The following is a 17,132-nucleotide window of genomic DNA, read 5'->3' as shown; positions in this document are numbered from 1 at the left end:
CAGGTATTTGCAGACACTGATGTGATCTCCCTTAACTTTCTCTTCTCCAGACTGAACAGTCCCAGCTTTCTCAGCCTCTCCTTGTAAGAGAGGTACTCCAGTCCCTTCATCATCTTTGTGACTTTTTGCTGGGCTTTCTCCAGTACATCCCTGCCTGTCTCCTACTGAGTAGAAACTTCTGACTCTTTCTTCCTCCTAACCTACTTCCTATCACCTCCTCTGCTAACTTTTCTGGAATAAGGAATGTAAAATGGGGTTTTATCAATACAGGTAGTATGGTTTAGCCAATATATTAAATACTAATAAACGTTAGCAAGATTGTAAGTTAATGCATAGCTAGTCATGTTGAAAATTAAATTTGAAGGTCAACTCCACCTCAGCCAAGATGATGCAGTAACAAAGGTTGCCTTCCTAAATTGCAGTTTGGGCTTATGATGGGTAACGCTTGTGGGGTTTTTTGTTTGTTTAAAGAAACACAAAGAACATGAACATCCACAACTTTATCTTTAATCTAGAGAGGTACAGCACTTTTTTAGCTTAAACAGGATAAATTTAAAGTACTTTACATTTCCAGCAGTGGTTTCTAGGCTTTTTGTAACTAATCCTCACTTGAAAAAAAATCAGCAGTAGCTCAGGACTTGTGGATCCATTTGAGGTCTTCCAAAGTTCATTAGCTCTAATTCCATGCTCCAGCTTTTCAGTCATATGCTTCTACCATGCCACTGAGACCTGTCCCACTAGTTGGGTACTACCGTCTTAGAGATAATGCCTTCTGAGCACATCTGTCTAACAGCTGGGAAGGTGTCAGTATTACTGCTCAGGAACGTAGCAGATTCTTGCTTCCAGTGCTTGGATATTCCTTGCTTCATTCTCAGATCCGGGAGCTGGTTCCTGAGTCCCAGGCCTACATGGATCTGTTGGCCTTTGAACGCAAACTAGACCAGACCATTATGCGGAAGCGTGTGGATATTCAGGAAGCGCTGAAGAGGCCAATGAAGGTATGTCATGAAAAATTTCTAGATTGAGTTAGGGGAAAAAATTACTCTTTGTCTTAAATGGTGGAATGATCTTTCCAGTAAATGTCCTGTTAACAGAGACATTTTTAAATGGATCACACAAAGCTCCTAAGAATAAGCATCTGGGAGCAGAGTGTATGGAAAAATGATGGAGAAAATTCTGTGGGTATTACCAGCTATAGCTTCTCAAAGCCTTTAATAAATGGAATAATAGCTTCTAGATAAGTAAATACTGCTGGAGGAATTTTGTATTTGAATGTTTAGAAAGGAGAAAATAAAGGTTTAGAGGGGTGTGCTGAAGAGATATATTAAATTTCTTATTAGAATTCAGTTAAAATCTAAAATTGTGGAATAACAAAACAATGGGGAGAATTACAGAAAAGTTGTTAAAGTTCTTGCAAAAGTGTATACATTTACATAGTCTATAAAAAAAAAAAGGATGATTCATATAAGAAAAGGATGGGTTAAATTTTCTGCAATTTCTTTTAGATCGAGTCCAGAACTTCCCTGTTCATGTATCCTACTGAAAAGGTATTTTCCTCAGCATTCTCATGCTGTTTCACTGAATTGTTAAAAAAAAAAAAAAAAAAAAAAAAAAAAAAAAAAAAAAAAGGTTAGGAGAAGGAACTGTGGAAATCCCATAATGATATAATGGTCTGGGTTGGAAGGGACCTTAAAGATCATCTAGTTCCAACCCCCCTGCCCTAGGCAGGGACACCTCCCACTAGACCTTGTTGCTCAAAGCCCCATCCAGCCTGGCCTTAAACACTTCTGGGGATGTAGCATCCACAGCTTCTGTGGGCAACCTGTTCCAATGTCTCACCACCCTCCGAGTGAAGAATTTTCTCCTTGTATCTAATCTAAACCTACCTTCTTCTGGTCATCTAGTTCAACCTCCTGCTCAAACAGGGTTCAGCGTTTTGATTATATCTAAGGACAGAGGTCTAACAGCTTCTTCAGGCAACCTGAATGTTTGGCCACTCTCATGGTGAAGAATTTCTTTTCATATGTTTTAATTAAGTTCTTACTGCTGTTGAATGCACATATTCATATAGTAAATCCTGTAGTATGAAGGATTTCATGGTTGAATACCTGTGAAGTAAAGCTGTCATCCTTGTCTGTGGTGGCTGTTAGCCCAATTAAGATTCCATTCTGTTCGTCTACGTACAGTTATCTTATAAGATGTGGAAGGCTTTTACATCTAATGTTTTTCCAATTGAAATTTATGAATCAAAAAAAATATAGAGAGAAAAATGAAGTTCTATGAACATGCATGTTTTACAAATAGGAAACTGAAGTTTGGATGGTTTAAATCACAAGTTTGTAGTCCAAAATGGTTCCGTATAGTAGATTGGACTCTCAGCAGGAATAGCTTGTGTTAGCTTAAAGTGCATAAAACACCACTATTTTAAAACAATATGGAACCTGACCATGTTTAAAAGGAATAGAAAATTTAGACTTGCAGGAAGATATTTACTCAGTGGCAAACTCTTTACCCATGGAATTGAACAGTGCATGTGGCTCCAGCTGTAAGCTAGACAGTGGAGATTTTCAGGGCCTATAATGGGGAAGAGTATAGGAGGCACAACACTACAGAAAACATATACAAAAAAATCTGTTTCTATCCAGAGCTCAGCAAATGCATTTTAAATATGAGTTATTGATCTAGGTTACATCTGAATCTGTTTCTAAAGAATAATCAAACAGATGTTTCTTAAATTTGTGTCTAGATTTTGAGTGTAGCAGTTGAAAAATTCAAGATCTGTCAAAATAGAGCTAAGCCTAGATAAATTTGAGGTGTTCTGAAGTTGAGTGTTTTCATTTTATTATGGTTCAAACATTGGTAACAGCAATAAAACTTACATCTGCACTTCCATCCTTATCAAAGCTCTCACAATTTTGAAATATTTTTGTTAGAACAAAAGTTCCCAAACTGGGATTGTAACCATGGAAAAAATTTAAACTTGTGTTAGATATGTGATAATATATAGGAAATATGCAGGACTACTCAGAATTATCAGTTGTAAGTGCAATAATTATATTGGTCACAGTGATCGGGTTGTAGCTAGGAAGGGTCTTTGGAAACCAAAGATGGCCTGTGTCACTCTGGATTTTTTTGTTTTGTTTTGTTTTGTTTTGTTTTTTTCCCCTCTATGTTGGTAGATTACTCATTCTGTAGAAATTTGGGGTGGAGATGATTCAAACATTTTTGATTGAGGACAGTGCATAAAATATGCTGTACCTGTCTGTTTTTCTTTGATCTTGTGTGAACAGCTGCACTGTTGAAATAGATGACAGCTGTGGGTTTGCTCACAAAGTAAGGAGGAGACCTTATTTTTTTTCTGAGGTTGGTTAAGGGGAGGTGATGGCCTTAAGCCACTGCTAGCTCACTTTACCACTGCTAACAGCCCCTCTTAGCTGCCCGATTTTCCAGTCCAGTTCCTGTCTTACCTTTTTTCTACCTCTTAGGTACTCTACTCTTCCTATGTCTGTATTACGTTCTCGGACTACACCTATCACAAGAGTCTCAGAATTCCTAATAATAGAATCATTAAATCATAGAATACCCCAAGTTGGAAGGGACCCACGAGGATCATCGAGTCCAACTCCCAATTCCGCATCCACAAAGCAGCATTTGCTTCATGCCACTTGTGGCAAGAGTCCCTGCACTGACATTATGAAAGAGCTACCTGTTAATGTGTTCAGAATTCCAGAAAGGATGTTGGAGGAGGGAGTTAGGCAGATGGGACTTCTTCAGTTATGGACTGCAGTGTGAATTGCTGTACAGATACAGCAAGCTCCATGGCCTGAAGGAAGCAGAAGCCATATTGTTTAACTCAAAATGAGTGGATATAATTAAAGAAGAATGAGTTAGTGAAAATATGGACAGCTGGGGCCATGGTGAACATTAGGAGTGGGATTTACTGGGTCAAGTACAGCCATCTACACTGCGTTTATTTGTATGCAAGTTAATCACTTTGGGCTTCCTTTACAGTCAGATTTAGTCAGTGTAGGCACAGTTCCTCTCATGTAGAAGTATATATCGATATAGAAGTATATAATTATAAATATTGAAGTAGATATTTAAAATAAGATAGAAAAATTGTGCCCTAAAAAGTGCCTGTTTCTCTCCATTGTCTAAGCCAGGGATAACTAGTCAGTTGCAAAAGCAAGGCTTCCACTCCAAAACAGGCCACAGACAATAGTTTGACTTCTGACCCATACCAGAGACTATCACTCTTTCATGGTGAACTGATGGGGGAGTTTGAGTTTACCATACCTGTGTGCAGTTGCAGTACCTCAAACTAAGTGATGTGCTCCGAGATTCTTCATTCTCAGGTTCAAAAAGAACCTAAAAAGAAGTGTCTGAATATAGACAGTGTCTAAATACATCTCCCTGGTTTTGTAGATTGAAATTCTTTCCTCATTTTCAGATTTTAAGATGACTAAGGAATTGCTGTCGGATTGCTGGTAGAAGGGAATGTGCATTTTTTTCTGAAATTCTAAGGTTTCTGCACATCCCTCTGTCCTCTCAGGAGAGTTTTTGTTTGTTTGCTTGTTTGTTTTTGTTTTCCTCAGAATGCATTGTGTACACAGCATCTCATATCTGAGCTTTGTAGTTCAGTCATTCTAAGAAAGTCCCGTGTTTTCCTTCTGTTGGGTTCTAAATGTAGAGCATCCAATCCTATTTTGATTATAAAAGTCTTGTACATAATATGATGTGACTAACTGGGAAAAAAAAATCTTAAGTTACTAGTTAGAATTTCCAGTATCAATAGAAAAGTTCTGATGTTACTGCAGAAGACCCTAATGACATCCCACCTGATTGCTGAAGCTGGAATACATCATCATCAATGTTCAAAATTACATCAACGTTCAAAAAGAACAGTTCACACTAGAGTGATTGGGGGGGGGGGGGGGGGGGGGAGGAAAGCTTCTGGATCACTTAGGGAAAGGAAGACACTTCCTGAATGTCACCTGGGTGTCACAAAGAAGGTTGTGAGGGACGGGGAATGACTGGGAAAGATTTTGGTAGAGGGGGAGAAAAGTATTGCCATTTAGGCTAAAGGACAATGCTGACACAAGAACAAATGGGGAAAAGGTGACTGTGAATAAATGTTAGGCTTGAACTTAGAAAGAGTTTGTACTTTTCAGAGGAGCAAAATTCCTCTAAGTCAGGGAGGAGTAACAAAGACCTTGTTTTTTAAATTGTATCTTCATGATTGTCTGAAAGGCATTGCATGATTATGACACGTCACCTGCACTTCACTGTTGCCCTCAGCTCAGTGACCCTAGGGCTGTTGGTGTACTCCATCAAGTACTACAATGGTTTTGATAAGGTATGTTAGAACACTTTAAGAGAAATATCTGTACAAGACATTTAAAGTAGAAATACATTGTAGGCGAAACAGAATATATGGCAGTTTCATCTTTACTCATCAGCCATAACATTTTCAAATTAAAAAAAAAGCCAAAGAGCTTACAGTTTCCCTAGTGTGAGAAGGTAAGTCTGGCAACAGATCCTCTTGATTATACTCTTGATTAGTAGGTGGTCATACATTGGAAGAGATGGCTTATGGCTTGTGGTTGTCTTCCCATTCCTAGCCTTAACTTGTATGTTGGTCTTCAGTCACCCAATCTTTGAGGGTCACCTTGGAGTCAGAGGGTTTTGGGTGAACCCACCTCCTTTTGGGTACTCCTAAATTTGGCCCTCAGAGTTCACAGTTGTCTTCCCTAGTCTTATCTGGTGATTCTTACATGTTGTTACTGAGAGGACTGTGTTGCCAATGGTACCACACCAATATGTGTTACTGAATTACTGATTGAATTATTGGATGGGTAGTTACACGCTTTCAGAAACTGTGCCCACAGCCTTACCATACTATCCTGCTTTCAACTCATTAGGACTGAATCAAGCCACTAGGGTAAAAAGCTTATCATTCTCAAAAAAAGGCAAAGTCTGCGTGCATTCTAAATCCATCACACGCTAACTTAAGTATTTGATGAGAACATGCTTAAATCTTTCTTACTCACCCCTCTTCTCTCGGCTACAGTGACAACAGGAATTATAAGGCTGGTGTGGATCCAAGCTCCTTACTAGTAGTGACCAATTATAGAATCACATAATCACAGAGTGGTTGAGGTTGGAAGGGCCCTCCGGAGGTCATCTTGTCCAGCTCCCTCCCCTGCTCAAATGGGACCACCTAGAGCAGGTTGCCCAGAACCATGTACAAATGGCTTTTGAATATCTCCAAGAAGGAGGCTCCACAGCCTCTCTGGCCAACCTGTGCCAGTGGTAAATATTTCAAAGGAAGGTGCCAGAAACCCTGCAACTGTAGGTAGCAGCTCCACCTAAATTCCAGTAATCAGACATCAGTTTATATTAAGACACAAAAAAGTTTGATGTCTCTTTTAAAAAATTTGGTATATATTGGTATGACTGGATATTCCTGGGATCTGTCCATACATAGCCACTCCAGCACCTTCTCTCTCTCTCGCATTCTCATTTTCTCTTTTTTTCCCCTTTTCTCTTTTTTCTTTTTCTTTTCCTTTTTTCTCTTTTTCCCCTTCTTCTCTTTTTTTTTTTCTTTTCCTTTTCCTTTTCTTTTTCCAAAAAGCTTTGTCTTCAGTCCAACATGCATTAGTTCAAAAATAGACCAGTTGAGACTGAGAAGTGAGTATATGTATGACCATTAGAGCAAGATATAAGAGACATAATAGATTTTTCATTGTATCAAGTCTTTAAGTCAACACTGGATGTCCTTTAAAGAGAGCTGTCCTGTTCGATGGATGTTGAGAGTCTGTTACACAAGAAATTGAACTAGACAAAGTCTTCTGGCTTAAAAATCTGCAAGTTTTAAATCTATGTTCATGTAACAGTTAGTTCTACAGTTTAATTACAGTTCATTAGGCTTTGTATAGCTATCATGAAACATTCCTCCATCGGCCAGGTTTGAATTTGTCTTTTGGCATAATTTGTGTTCTGCTGTTTTGTGTTGTGGCATAAGGAAAATGCAAACATCTAATCTTCTTCTTCAGATCAGCCTGTATTTCGAATATATCTTTCAGGTTCTTCAATATTCTTTTTTTAGGTGAAAAATTTAAGTCTTCCCAATCACTGTACAGAAGGAGTTTTTCTGTACACCTGGTCATTCTTATCACCTGCCAGGATACACATTGTGCATCTCTTCCTCAGCGAGTACAGTAGAAAACTGCAAAATAAGACGCTATAATTGCTTTTGCAGGCTACTGGTCATAATATTCTCCATTTTATTCCTCAATAATATTTTTTTACCCTTTTGGAGTTTTTGTTGTTGAAGAACACTTGTAACTAGTGGCCATTGTTCTTTTTGTCTCATCTGACTTCAACTCTCCATGCTACTTTATCTTCCACTGTTTTTTTTTGTTTGTTTGTTTGTTTTTTTGCTTCCTAAAAAGTTTGTGAGACCACCAGTCTATATGCAAAGAAAGAAATACAGATTTTTTTATGCTGTATTGAAGCACATGGAAATTCAACCTTAAGATGTGCATAGAGCTCAAGACAATACTACCCAGGGGTTTGGCAGCCAGATTTCTTTAATTCAGTCAACAATAGATAGCCAGCTTATGACTGTGGTAAGACAGAGAAGAAGCTGTAGTCCTGCTCCAGCATTTCTGTCAGCCTCTTGTTTTGATCTGTTTAATTCCACATGAGCTCTCCTGCCATTTGTGCTGCTGTCACAGGTGAGACCTTTGCAGCAGTTCGTGGCTGACCAATCTTCTGTCACTGGTGGCTCTTTTTTCCTTTTCTTATTCACAAGGAGAAATTGTAAGTAAAATACAATGCTTTGGGGAGTTGTTTTTTCTTTTTAATATGATTGCAATTTAAAGTCATTTTGCTGAATACAAGTCAAAAAAGCATGTTAAAAGATGTGTATCTTAAAAGAATAAGCAGATTAAGCATTTATTGATTTTTGGTCAAGATTTGATTCATAACATCAATCAAGTCTACATGAAGTTCCCCTCTCATTTAGCTTTGTCTTTGTGGATGGTAAAACTTCAGTGTGTTTGAAGAGATGAAATGTGATGCTTCCTTCTTGCTCTAGAGCAGTATCTTTTCCCTCTAGTTTTTGTTACAAAGTACTGAGAGTCCTACGTGTAAAAAACAAGGCCACAGTTTGTTTTTTGTTTTTCTGTTCTCTGAGAAGCCTCCATACAGAGGGAAGGATAGATTTTAAGTCTTTGGTAGAATATGCATTGCTTGGAATTTCTGCAGAATTTCCTTCTGTAGGAAGGAAAGTAGCTTCTCGTCCAAGAACATTGCACTGCTGTATTTAAACTGCAAAATAACCAATTGTACCTAACTGACATAGGATCATTTCTTGCCTGGATGAGATGGAGTTGCTTAGCTGGAGATAGAAGAATATATCATTCTCAGAGCCTTCTGGATTTGCACTTGACATTATTGTGGAACCTCAGAGTACTGTCAAGAAGTGAATTTGAGCGCAGTGATTCTGGGTGTGTCTTCAACGTAGGAGACATTATGATCTGTACAGTATCTGTAGAACCCCAGCCTGTGCTGTCTTCATATTCTTCTTTCTTGAATTCAGTTTTCTTCCAAGACTGGACATCCTTGTGATAGCGTTATTGCTGTAAGCACTGAAGTCTTAGCTCATTGGGTAGATCCCTTCAGGAAGGATTCATACTAAACCTGTGTTTATAAAAGTATAAAAGGATCTTGCTTCATCAGGTGAGACAGTAGTGGCTCAGAATTGTCAGGAGAAAGTCGTGACAGAGGAAATGGAGCCTACTGATCCAAATAACATCTTTGTAGGGCTATGATTCTGATGTTTTGCTAGAGATTTCTTAATGTATTTTCCTTACATGCCAGAAGAAGGAAAAGATGGAGCAGTAACCTATAAAGTAACAAACAGGAGGTGAACATGGTGGCTGCAGCCTCAGAGAGGTAGTTGTGGAGGCTGGCACATTTCCAAGTCAGTACAGTGCTGCACAGAGAAGAATGTATTTGGCTGTTCAAGCAATGTTCATTGCCCAAATACCTTTTTCACTTTTTTTGGGGGGGCTGCTTACCAGAATGTCTTTGGCAGATCTGGCTGCATTCTGCAGGTCAGGTCTAGAGATTTTGATTGTGACAATTATCATCGCTGACACATGTTTGCAGTTCATTATGTAAATTCTCTTTAAAGGGTGGTAGCACAGCTGCATAGAGGAAGGCTGGTGTTTGCCATGTCCTAAGGTGAATTTGGCCTGCTAGAGCCCTCACAGGGAGGGGGAGATTGTTCCATATGGATTGCAGGGCTGGGTAGTCAGAGAGGCAAACAGGGTAAAGGACTGCCACATAGAAGAAGGCTGAAGCACAAGCAGAAATTTGGAGATGTTTGAGACAGAAAGCAGTAGCAGAAACACAGCTGGATCTTAGAGAATAAAAAGATAGAATTCTCTGTGTCTCCTCAGAAGTGACTCTGCAGAGTTTTCTGCAACCCAGCAAGTTACTGAGAGTTGCTAGACTAAGGGCAACCATGAAAAAAATATTATTACTATTACTATTTTAATTTTTTAAAGTATTAAAAAAGAAGGAAAAAAAAAAAACACCAAAAAATGTGAGTTTTCTTTCTTTATGATCCCTTATGCCATTTCAGGTTCTAATAAATTTTTAAATTAAATTTAAAGCCCCTTTGCTGTTGGTGTTCTATTGCAGCTGTGCAGTTGCTGTTTGATTCCTTAGGTGTTTGTTATGAGTCAGGATCAAGGATATTTCTTTGTGTTGCATATAAGAGATAATCGTTGTCTTAATAGTGTTGCAAATTTGCAGTATCTTTTTGATCAAACTCGAAGACAACCCACAGGGTGCAGGTTACACATTTCGCTTATCAGATGGAATATCTTTGCTTAGTAGAGACTAAAGGCTCGGCTTTCCACCAGATTTACTGGTTGGCAGTAGTGACTACAACTTTAAAGATAGTCATTACATAGGATTTTTATTCATAATTATTCTAAGTTCCTTTCTGATGGCAGTGTAGAAGTGGGCTGACTTATCAGGGTTACAGTGAGGAAAGGATTATGTTTTTAAACTTGAGAAAGAGAACTTGTTGCATAGAAAGAAAGACCGTAAATTGAAGAGAGAAATGTAGGAGAAATTAATGATAAGCTGACTCTGACTTTGGCAGAGCAGGGAAAGTGCAGGGAACACAGCAGGAGACCAGTCCTGAAATGTAAGCTGCACCTGACTTGTGCGTGACTTGAAAGAAAAATGGTAACAGTGGAAAGTATTGAAGGAGAGATTTTTGTATTATATAGTGGAATTAGGCATTGTTGCTAACTCTGGTGAACTAAGGAACCTAGAACCTGAAAGCCAGGAGAAAGGAAGACATCTAAAATACTCAGATGTGAACAAGAATGTTATTGCAGAGAATGATCATAGTGATGAGACGTCAGGCTTTTGAGGAAACAGATACAGTTCCTACCTGAACATGGAGAGGTATGAGGAGTGGGTGAGTTGCCGGAGTAAAAGCAGTAGTGGACATAATGCATTGGAAATCAAAAGAAGAGGAAATAGAATCAGTAATATAAAACTGAAATATCTGTAGAGCATCCAGAAGGAACTATTAAGGAGAAAAAAAAAAAAAAAAAGCTGCTTATATACATAGATACAGTTTTGCAAATAATCCAGGTGGGGATAAAATTTAAGACAAACATAAAATTTGCAGGTTAATATGAAGAATTGTGAATTTAGAAATGTGAAGTCTTTCACTAGTCCTTCACAGCAAAGAAAGATTCTGGGGTGTTAAAATATATATATATATATATATATATATATATATATATATATAGTGAAAGAGTACTTCAGCAACAGAAATCGTGTAGGAAGGGATGCAGAAAGAATAAGGATTTCCAGGATTTTTTTAAACCTACCTGCCTGTTCTCACCTGTGTCAACCCGTCATTTTCTAGATTCTTGGCACTTCTGAAAATCCTATTCTATCTTGCTGCATACTATTGACCCTCCATTTTAATCAAACCTTTCTGTCACTGTGTCTCTGGATTTGTAGTAATTTTCTTGTTCCACGTGGGCCATACAGCTCTTCCTCCCATATTCCGCTGTGCTGTATCAGGTTTTCAGTTCTCTGACCTCGTATATGTAATTTGCATCTTCTGTTCTATAGACTTACATCTCTCCCGTACCTCTTTGTGTGTGTCTACCTCTGTGTGTGTGTGTATGTATGAGAGCTTTACAAGACTGCTCCTTTTTTATGTTAGGTGAAGGTTGTTTTGACTGCATTAATTTGATGACTTCAGCCTTTTTGCTATTATATTATAGACAGATATTTGAGATTAGAATCTCAAATGAATTTGGGTGATATCTCTTCAGGAATCCATGCATCAATCCGTGGCCAAGTTTTCCACATAGTGCATGGGAGAGAAGGGCACTGAAGAATAAGGTAGCCATAAGACAGTACAGTGACTGGGAAACTCTCTTAGATAGCCTGTAAAAATGACAATAGGTAGGCATGATTCTCTCTCTTAAAGACTTGAGCACCTAGCTTAGGGATGAAGCACAGTGCCTTCCTCCACACAGGTCTCACAGCATGTTGGAGCTGCGATCTGTTTGATTAGAGTGAAAGAGAGTTAAAAGGGAAGGTTAGGAAGCAGGGACGTGTCAGTGTCGATGTGGGGGCAAGAGGGTGTGGAAGACTATACCAAGCTCTACATGATGGTGGAATGAAGATGGACGGAGATGTGTGGAGCATGTAATACGAAGCATTAGCTGGATTTGTGAATGCCATTTACAAATCTGAACTGATACAGCTGTGAAAGACATTCATGTAGCAAAAGGTGTGCAGCTGAATTTTATCTAGCTAGTATCCAGAAAGAAAGGGCATTGTGTGGTGCTTTTCTTAAAATGATTTCTCAAATATATAAACCAGAAGTACAGGTTATATAGCCCTCAAGGGCTTGGCCCTGCAAACTCCTGCCTTTCTCCACTTACAGCAAATTCTTAGTGTGTTTATATTACCAATTGGTTTTGAAAAGAAGTACCAGATTCAGCTCTTCAGTGAATTTTCTTATGCATAACCAAATCTTAAATTCTCATGTAACCTGGTCCAACATGCAGATTTTGTACTAAAAGTGTGATATTTCACGTGGCTGCCTCAAGTCCTGGACTTGATCTGGATATGTACTTTTCTTTTTTCTATTTGTGTAACAGCAAAAGCGGAAACTGAGACTTTATATCTCCAACACATTTAATCCTGCAAAATCTGACGCTGATGACTCTGATGGCAGCATCGCATCATGGGAGCTTCGAGTGGAGGGGAAGCTCCTGGATGATGTAAGACTTACCTGTGCTTCAGTGGGGCTGGCAAGGATCTAGAGATTGTCCTGTAGGGTTGTGATGGACTTTACTGGGGTCATTAACTCAGACATCTCCGAATGGCAGCATTGGCTTGTTTTTGCTGGGAAGACACCATGTCCAACAGAAGGAGTGAAGGATACAAAAACATAGTGGGAATGTTGGAGAGAGTTGGGGAGGGCAGCAGGAAATAGAGCAGACTTAAGGACAGAACAGGTACGATGAGTTGGAGAGAATACTGCTTGAAAGATATGGCAGGATTCAGGCCACGATAGGAGTGGTAAGTCAGGTCTAGAGCAGGCCATTGCATATGGTGAGTGCAAGAGGATGTATGGATGGTCAGAGCAAGGATGGAAAAAAGGTTTTATTAACTAAGTGATCAGAAACCCCTGTGATGGATTTCACTTTCCTCTGGGAGGGCTGAACTTTCCTAATAAAGGTGTCACCTATTCACTTTAACAGAAAAGTATTTGATAAGATAAACAGATGGAGATTGTACTTGTGTGGAGACAGAAAAATGTTTAAGACATGCCTATCTTTCTGGAGATAACAATACATGAATCAGGATCAGAATCTTGCTAGAAAATGGAGGGTAAACAAACTGCAGCATCTGGAAACTGAAGTTAGACAAATTCAGATTAGTAATTAGAGCATAGATTTTAACAACAAAAAAAAAAACTTTATTGGATAAACTTGCCAATTTTTATTGTGGATCTTCAGTTACCAGCAAATTTTAAATCAAAGAAGTATGTACTTCCAAAATATCTTCTGCATTATGTACGAAATCCATTTAAATGCTGTGGACTGTATTCTCCAGAAAGTCAGAATATATGACATAGACCTCCCAGCTTTTAATTTAGACAATATAAACTGCATAGTAAATGGTGAATACTGCTAATTAAATGAAAAGGCAAAATGTAAAGGAAGTACTTTTACTTAGGGTATGACTAATCTGTAAAAACTTACTGCTATCTGATAAGTCAGAACAATAATTTAGCGTTTATTAAAAAAAAATACGAACTGTTAAAATAAAAGGCATACAGTGATCTTGTTCACATCAAAAGACAGTTCTTCATGATAACATTAAGACAGTCAGGGTCAGGGAAATCTTTCCTTCAGTGTATACTGTTCTACCACTTCTAGATTTTTGCATATTTCCCTGCATTTATCAGAGGGAAATCTCAATTAGATTGTTCACTCTTGTGATCTATATGGGAGTTTTAAAGTTCAAGAGAAAGAGAAAGCTCGAAAAGGAAGCACAGAACATGGGGTAATATATGCAGTCTTAAACATTTCCTTTTGTTTTGATTATACAGCTAAGCAAGCAGAAACGGAAGTTCTCATCATTTTTTAAGAGTCTAGTCATTGAACTGGACAAAGATCTTTATGGACCTGACAACCACCTTGTGGAGGTAAGAAGTTAATGCACCTTTGCAACAAACCCAGTAATATAACAGATGAACAGCTACGTGCCTGTTATCTGCCTTGTTTAAGTTACCTTGCATTCACTGACTTATTTAAGGTGTTTTCAAAGGTTTCAGAATTACAGATGTAGTAGTGATGTAGGGTATCTCTTAAAAGAAGAATATATGTAATTAAAACATTTGTGCGCATTTGTCCTGACAAGTAAAGCATACTAGCATCACAACAGGCTGTACTGTAAGAGCAGAGCAAGAAATGGTGGAGATTTTGCTCGTTTGTTTGTTTTGTTTTTTTGTTTGTTTGTTTAATTGCAAGATCTTAAGGAGTCTTGTTACTTGTCTTATTCTTGCTTGGAGTGCTGTGCAAGATTCACATACAGTTTCCCATATCAGTGAAAAAAAACTGACCATGTTAATTTTATTTCCTTTGGCAGTGGCACAGAACTCCCACAACTCAGGAGACTGATGGCTTCCAGGTGAAAAGACCTGGTGATGTCAGTGTGCGGTGCACATTACTCCTCATGTTGGATTACCAGGTCAGTGTGTTGCTTTTGCTATGGAGAATACATCCATTGGGCATAGAACAAATTCATCAAAACAAAGCAAATTCATCCCCTTACATACCTCAAAAGATAATATATTTGGAAACAAAACTTCACGTGGTTGAAAGAGGTTAGAATGATACCAAACTGCCAGATGATTTAAAATATTAAGGGGACACAAAGTAAGTTTTTGCTGTAGTCTAGCAAAATATTATTCTTGGCATGATGGTGATTAGTAACACCTGCAGAAAGTATATGCATTTCCTCCTCAGGCTTCTTACAACATAGTCAGATAAGATGCACATGAGGTGTGTGTGTGTGGGGGGTGTCCTACACATTGCGGTTCAAAAGAGTGGCTATTGCTAGCGATGCCTGAACCAGCTGTGTAGCTGTGGCAGCATTTTTTTCAGAGCAGACCACACAGATTTCTGGGGTTATTAAACTTTGGTTACATTGTCACTATAATCTGGTATGAAAACATTGCCCTGTAAGGGATAGACTCAAGTCCAGGCATTTCTTCTTCCTCTTTTGTCAGTACTAGTTTGATTGTATTAGTAATATTTGTGGGCTGAACACACAACAAAAAAAGTTAGGGAATTGATTCATTTCAGAGTTAGCAAAGCTTAGTTCCAAATCAGTTTTCTGATTGCAGTCACGGGAAACAAACAAAAAACAACAAAAAGCAAAGGAGGATAAATAAGGATATTCTGCAAAAAGGGAAATAAAGGAAATGGAAACAGAAAAGGAAAGGGAAAGGGGAGTGGGAAGGGAAGGGAAGGGAAGGGAGAGGTCACTGTCTTAAGGAAAAGGATAAAAATGCACTGCTGCGAAGAGATAGGATCTCCCTTTTCAATGGCAGTTCAGTCTTAGATACTTTTTTATTGTATAACTTTAAGAATTCATTGTGCGCCATTCGCTTCCGCCTCCCCAATGCAAATGGCATCTATCCAGAATAAAGACACTACATATAATGTTTATAGGAAATTTTACTTATCTTAGGGAGTGTGTGAGCTAACTGGGATACCAATAGAGCCAGTAAGAATCCTTATGGCTAGGAAAATATCATTAGAGTTTGTTATGTTCACCATTACTATAAATTTATTCTTTTAAATAGATGTTCTCTTATCCTGAAGTCTTGTCTTGTTATAAATCTGGCTTTGGGTGTCCAGGCACCCAACAAGGTAATCCTTGCTGAAGAATGTGACAAATATTAAACATGAGCATGGGTACACCTGAAGAAGCACCAGACTCTAAGGTATCTAAGGAATTAGAGATGTAAAAGAGAGTAATTGAAGAATTGTAACACAGAGGTCAGGAGAAGAAATATATTCCGTTGAGTAGTTGTGGTCAGGTAAATTTTCTGTTTTGCAGCAGAATGTTGGGAACATGCTGGGAAAACAGAGTACCAAGGGAATTTGTTGGTAGGAGGCAGCTGATCAATTGTTAGGAACAGCAGAAGCATCATCCTGACTTCATGCTCCCTATCTGGTTAATCTCCAGTATTTCAGAGGAAGGACCATTCTTCTTCATCTCCTGCTTCCTAAAGTCAGATTATGCATGAACAGTAAACAGGAAAATTATTTTCTGACTCTGCAAGCACCTCGTTATCTAAAGCATGTGATTCAGGTAGTCTTTGTGCATAGCACATGAACAATGTTTGTCTTTCTTTTTCAAATGCTAGACATAGCTGTTCCAGAGCATGACCGTGGTACACATCCGGGTAGTTTACATTTCTATAACCTACCACTGAATGGGGTATTTCACCAGAGGAACAAAGTCCCTAAAGAACTGAAGCTGAAAATCTCTATCAGTGCATGCATCTACTTTTTTCTCCATTGCCATCTGTCTCTTCTTCTCTTCCTGTTGCAGCCTCCACAGTTTAAACTGGACCCACGATTAGCACGTTTGCTGGGGATACACACACAGACCCGATCTGCCATCATCCAGGCTCTCTGGCAGTACATCAAAACAAATAAGCTGCAAGACTCCCATGACAAGGAATACATTAATTGTGACAAGTACTTCCAGCAGGTAACTCCTATTTGGACACAGCTATTCAGAGGCAATCAATAATATCCATCTGCAAATTTTGGATGGACAGAAATTACTGAATTTTGTTTTCCCTTAATAATTTGCAGTTTCTTCAGTGCTGAATGGCTTTCAACAGACACTGTAACAAATATAGTAAATGCCTCCATGTGCAGTGTTGTCAAAAAACACATCAAGGTGGTTCCTCACTCCTAAAAAAGTCATAGCCTTTCCAATAAGAAAGGGTCTAATTGATTTACTTGTTTAATTGCAAATTAGGTTTTGGACAAGGATAATACGCTTTTATTATATTCCAGATCTTTGACTGTCCCCGGCTAAAGTTTTCTGAAATTCCTCAGAGACTCACTAACCTACTGCTGCCACCAGACCCTATAGTGATAAACCATATCATCAGGTAAGCTGATCAGTCAGCTCAGCACTGTCACATGCAAATCATACACTGTCTAAAACAGAGAAACTGCTATGGTTGCCGGGACCAGAATCCAGGTTTTCTAACATCCAAGTGAGTGCTTTGGACTGTGTGTTAATTCTTTATGTCTGTAAAGTTATGAATTATTTTCAGTAGAGTGGCACCAATTCTCTAGGAAAATGCAGTATTTCCTACATCTTTTATCCATACTAAAATGGCATTGGGAAAGTGGGCCAGGTTTCTTTCTTAAAGGGATTAAAAAAGAGTTCAAATCCACTCAGAGGAAAAAAAGAGGAATTGAATTACGGTATTGTACATCATGGGCAATCATTCTAACTGCTGAGTT

The 17,132-nt window shown here is 38.5% G+C and overlaps 1 protein-coding gene across 15 annotated transcripts in view; it reads left to right on the top strand.

Moving 5' to 3' along the window:
• The window catches only part of SMARCD3 (SWI/SNF related BAF chromatin remodeling complex subunit D3), a 93,488-nt gene that overhangs the window by 58,276 nt on the left and 18,080 nt on the right, over positions 1-17,132 (top strand). For 9 of the 15 annotated variants that reach the window (XM_082752485.1, XM_082752484.1, XM_082752492.1 and 6 more), the window contains 7 exons: positions 876-998; positions 1,506-1,547; positions 12,222-12,344; positions 13,682-13,777; positions 14,221-14,322; positions 16,198-16,359; positions 16,674-16,771. In XM_082752485.1, coding sequence (XP_082608611.1) covers positions 876-998; positions 1,506-1,547; positions 12,222-12,344; positions 13,682-13,777; positions 14,221-14,322; positions 16,198-16,359; positions 16,674-16,771 — 746 coding nt within the window. The remainder of the gene's footprint in view (positions 1-875; positions 999-1,505; positions 1,548-12,221; positions 12,345-13,681; positions 13,778-14,220; positions 14,323-16,197; positions 16,360-16,673; positions 16,772-17,132) is intronic. The other 6 variants (XM_082752490.1, XM_082752493.1, XM_082752487.1 and 3 more) reach the window with 2 other exon arrangements.

Source organism: Aythya marila, assembly GCF_965140915.1.
Source record: "Aythya marila genome assembly, chromosome: 2".
Lineage (NCBI taxonomy): Eukaryota > Metazoa > Chordata > Aves > Anseriformes > Anatidae > Aythya > Aythya marila.
The sequence above is the reverse complement of the archived record's forward strand: the minus strand, read 5'-3'. Positions and strand labels throughout refer to the sequence as shown.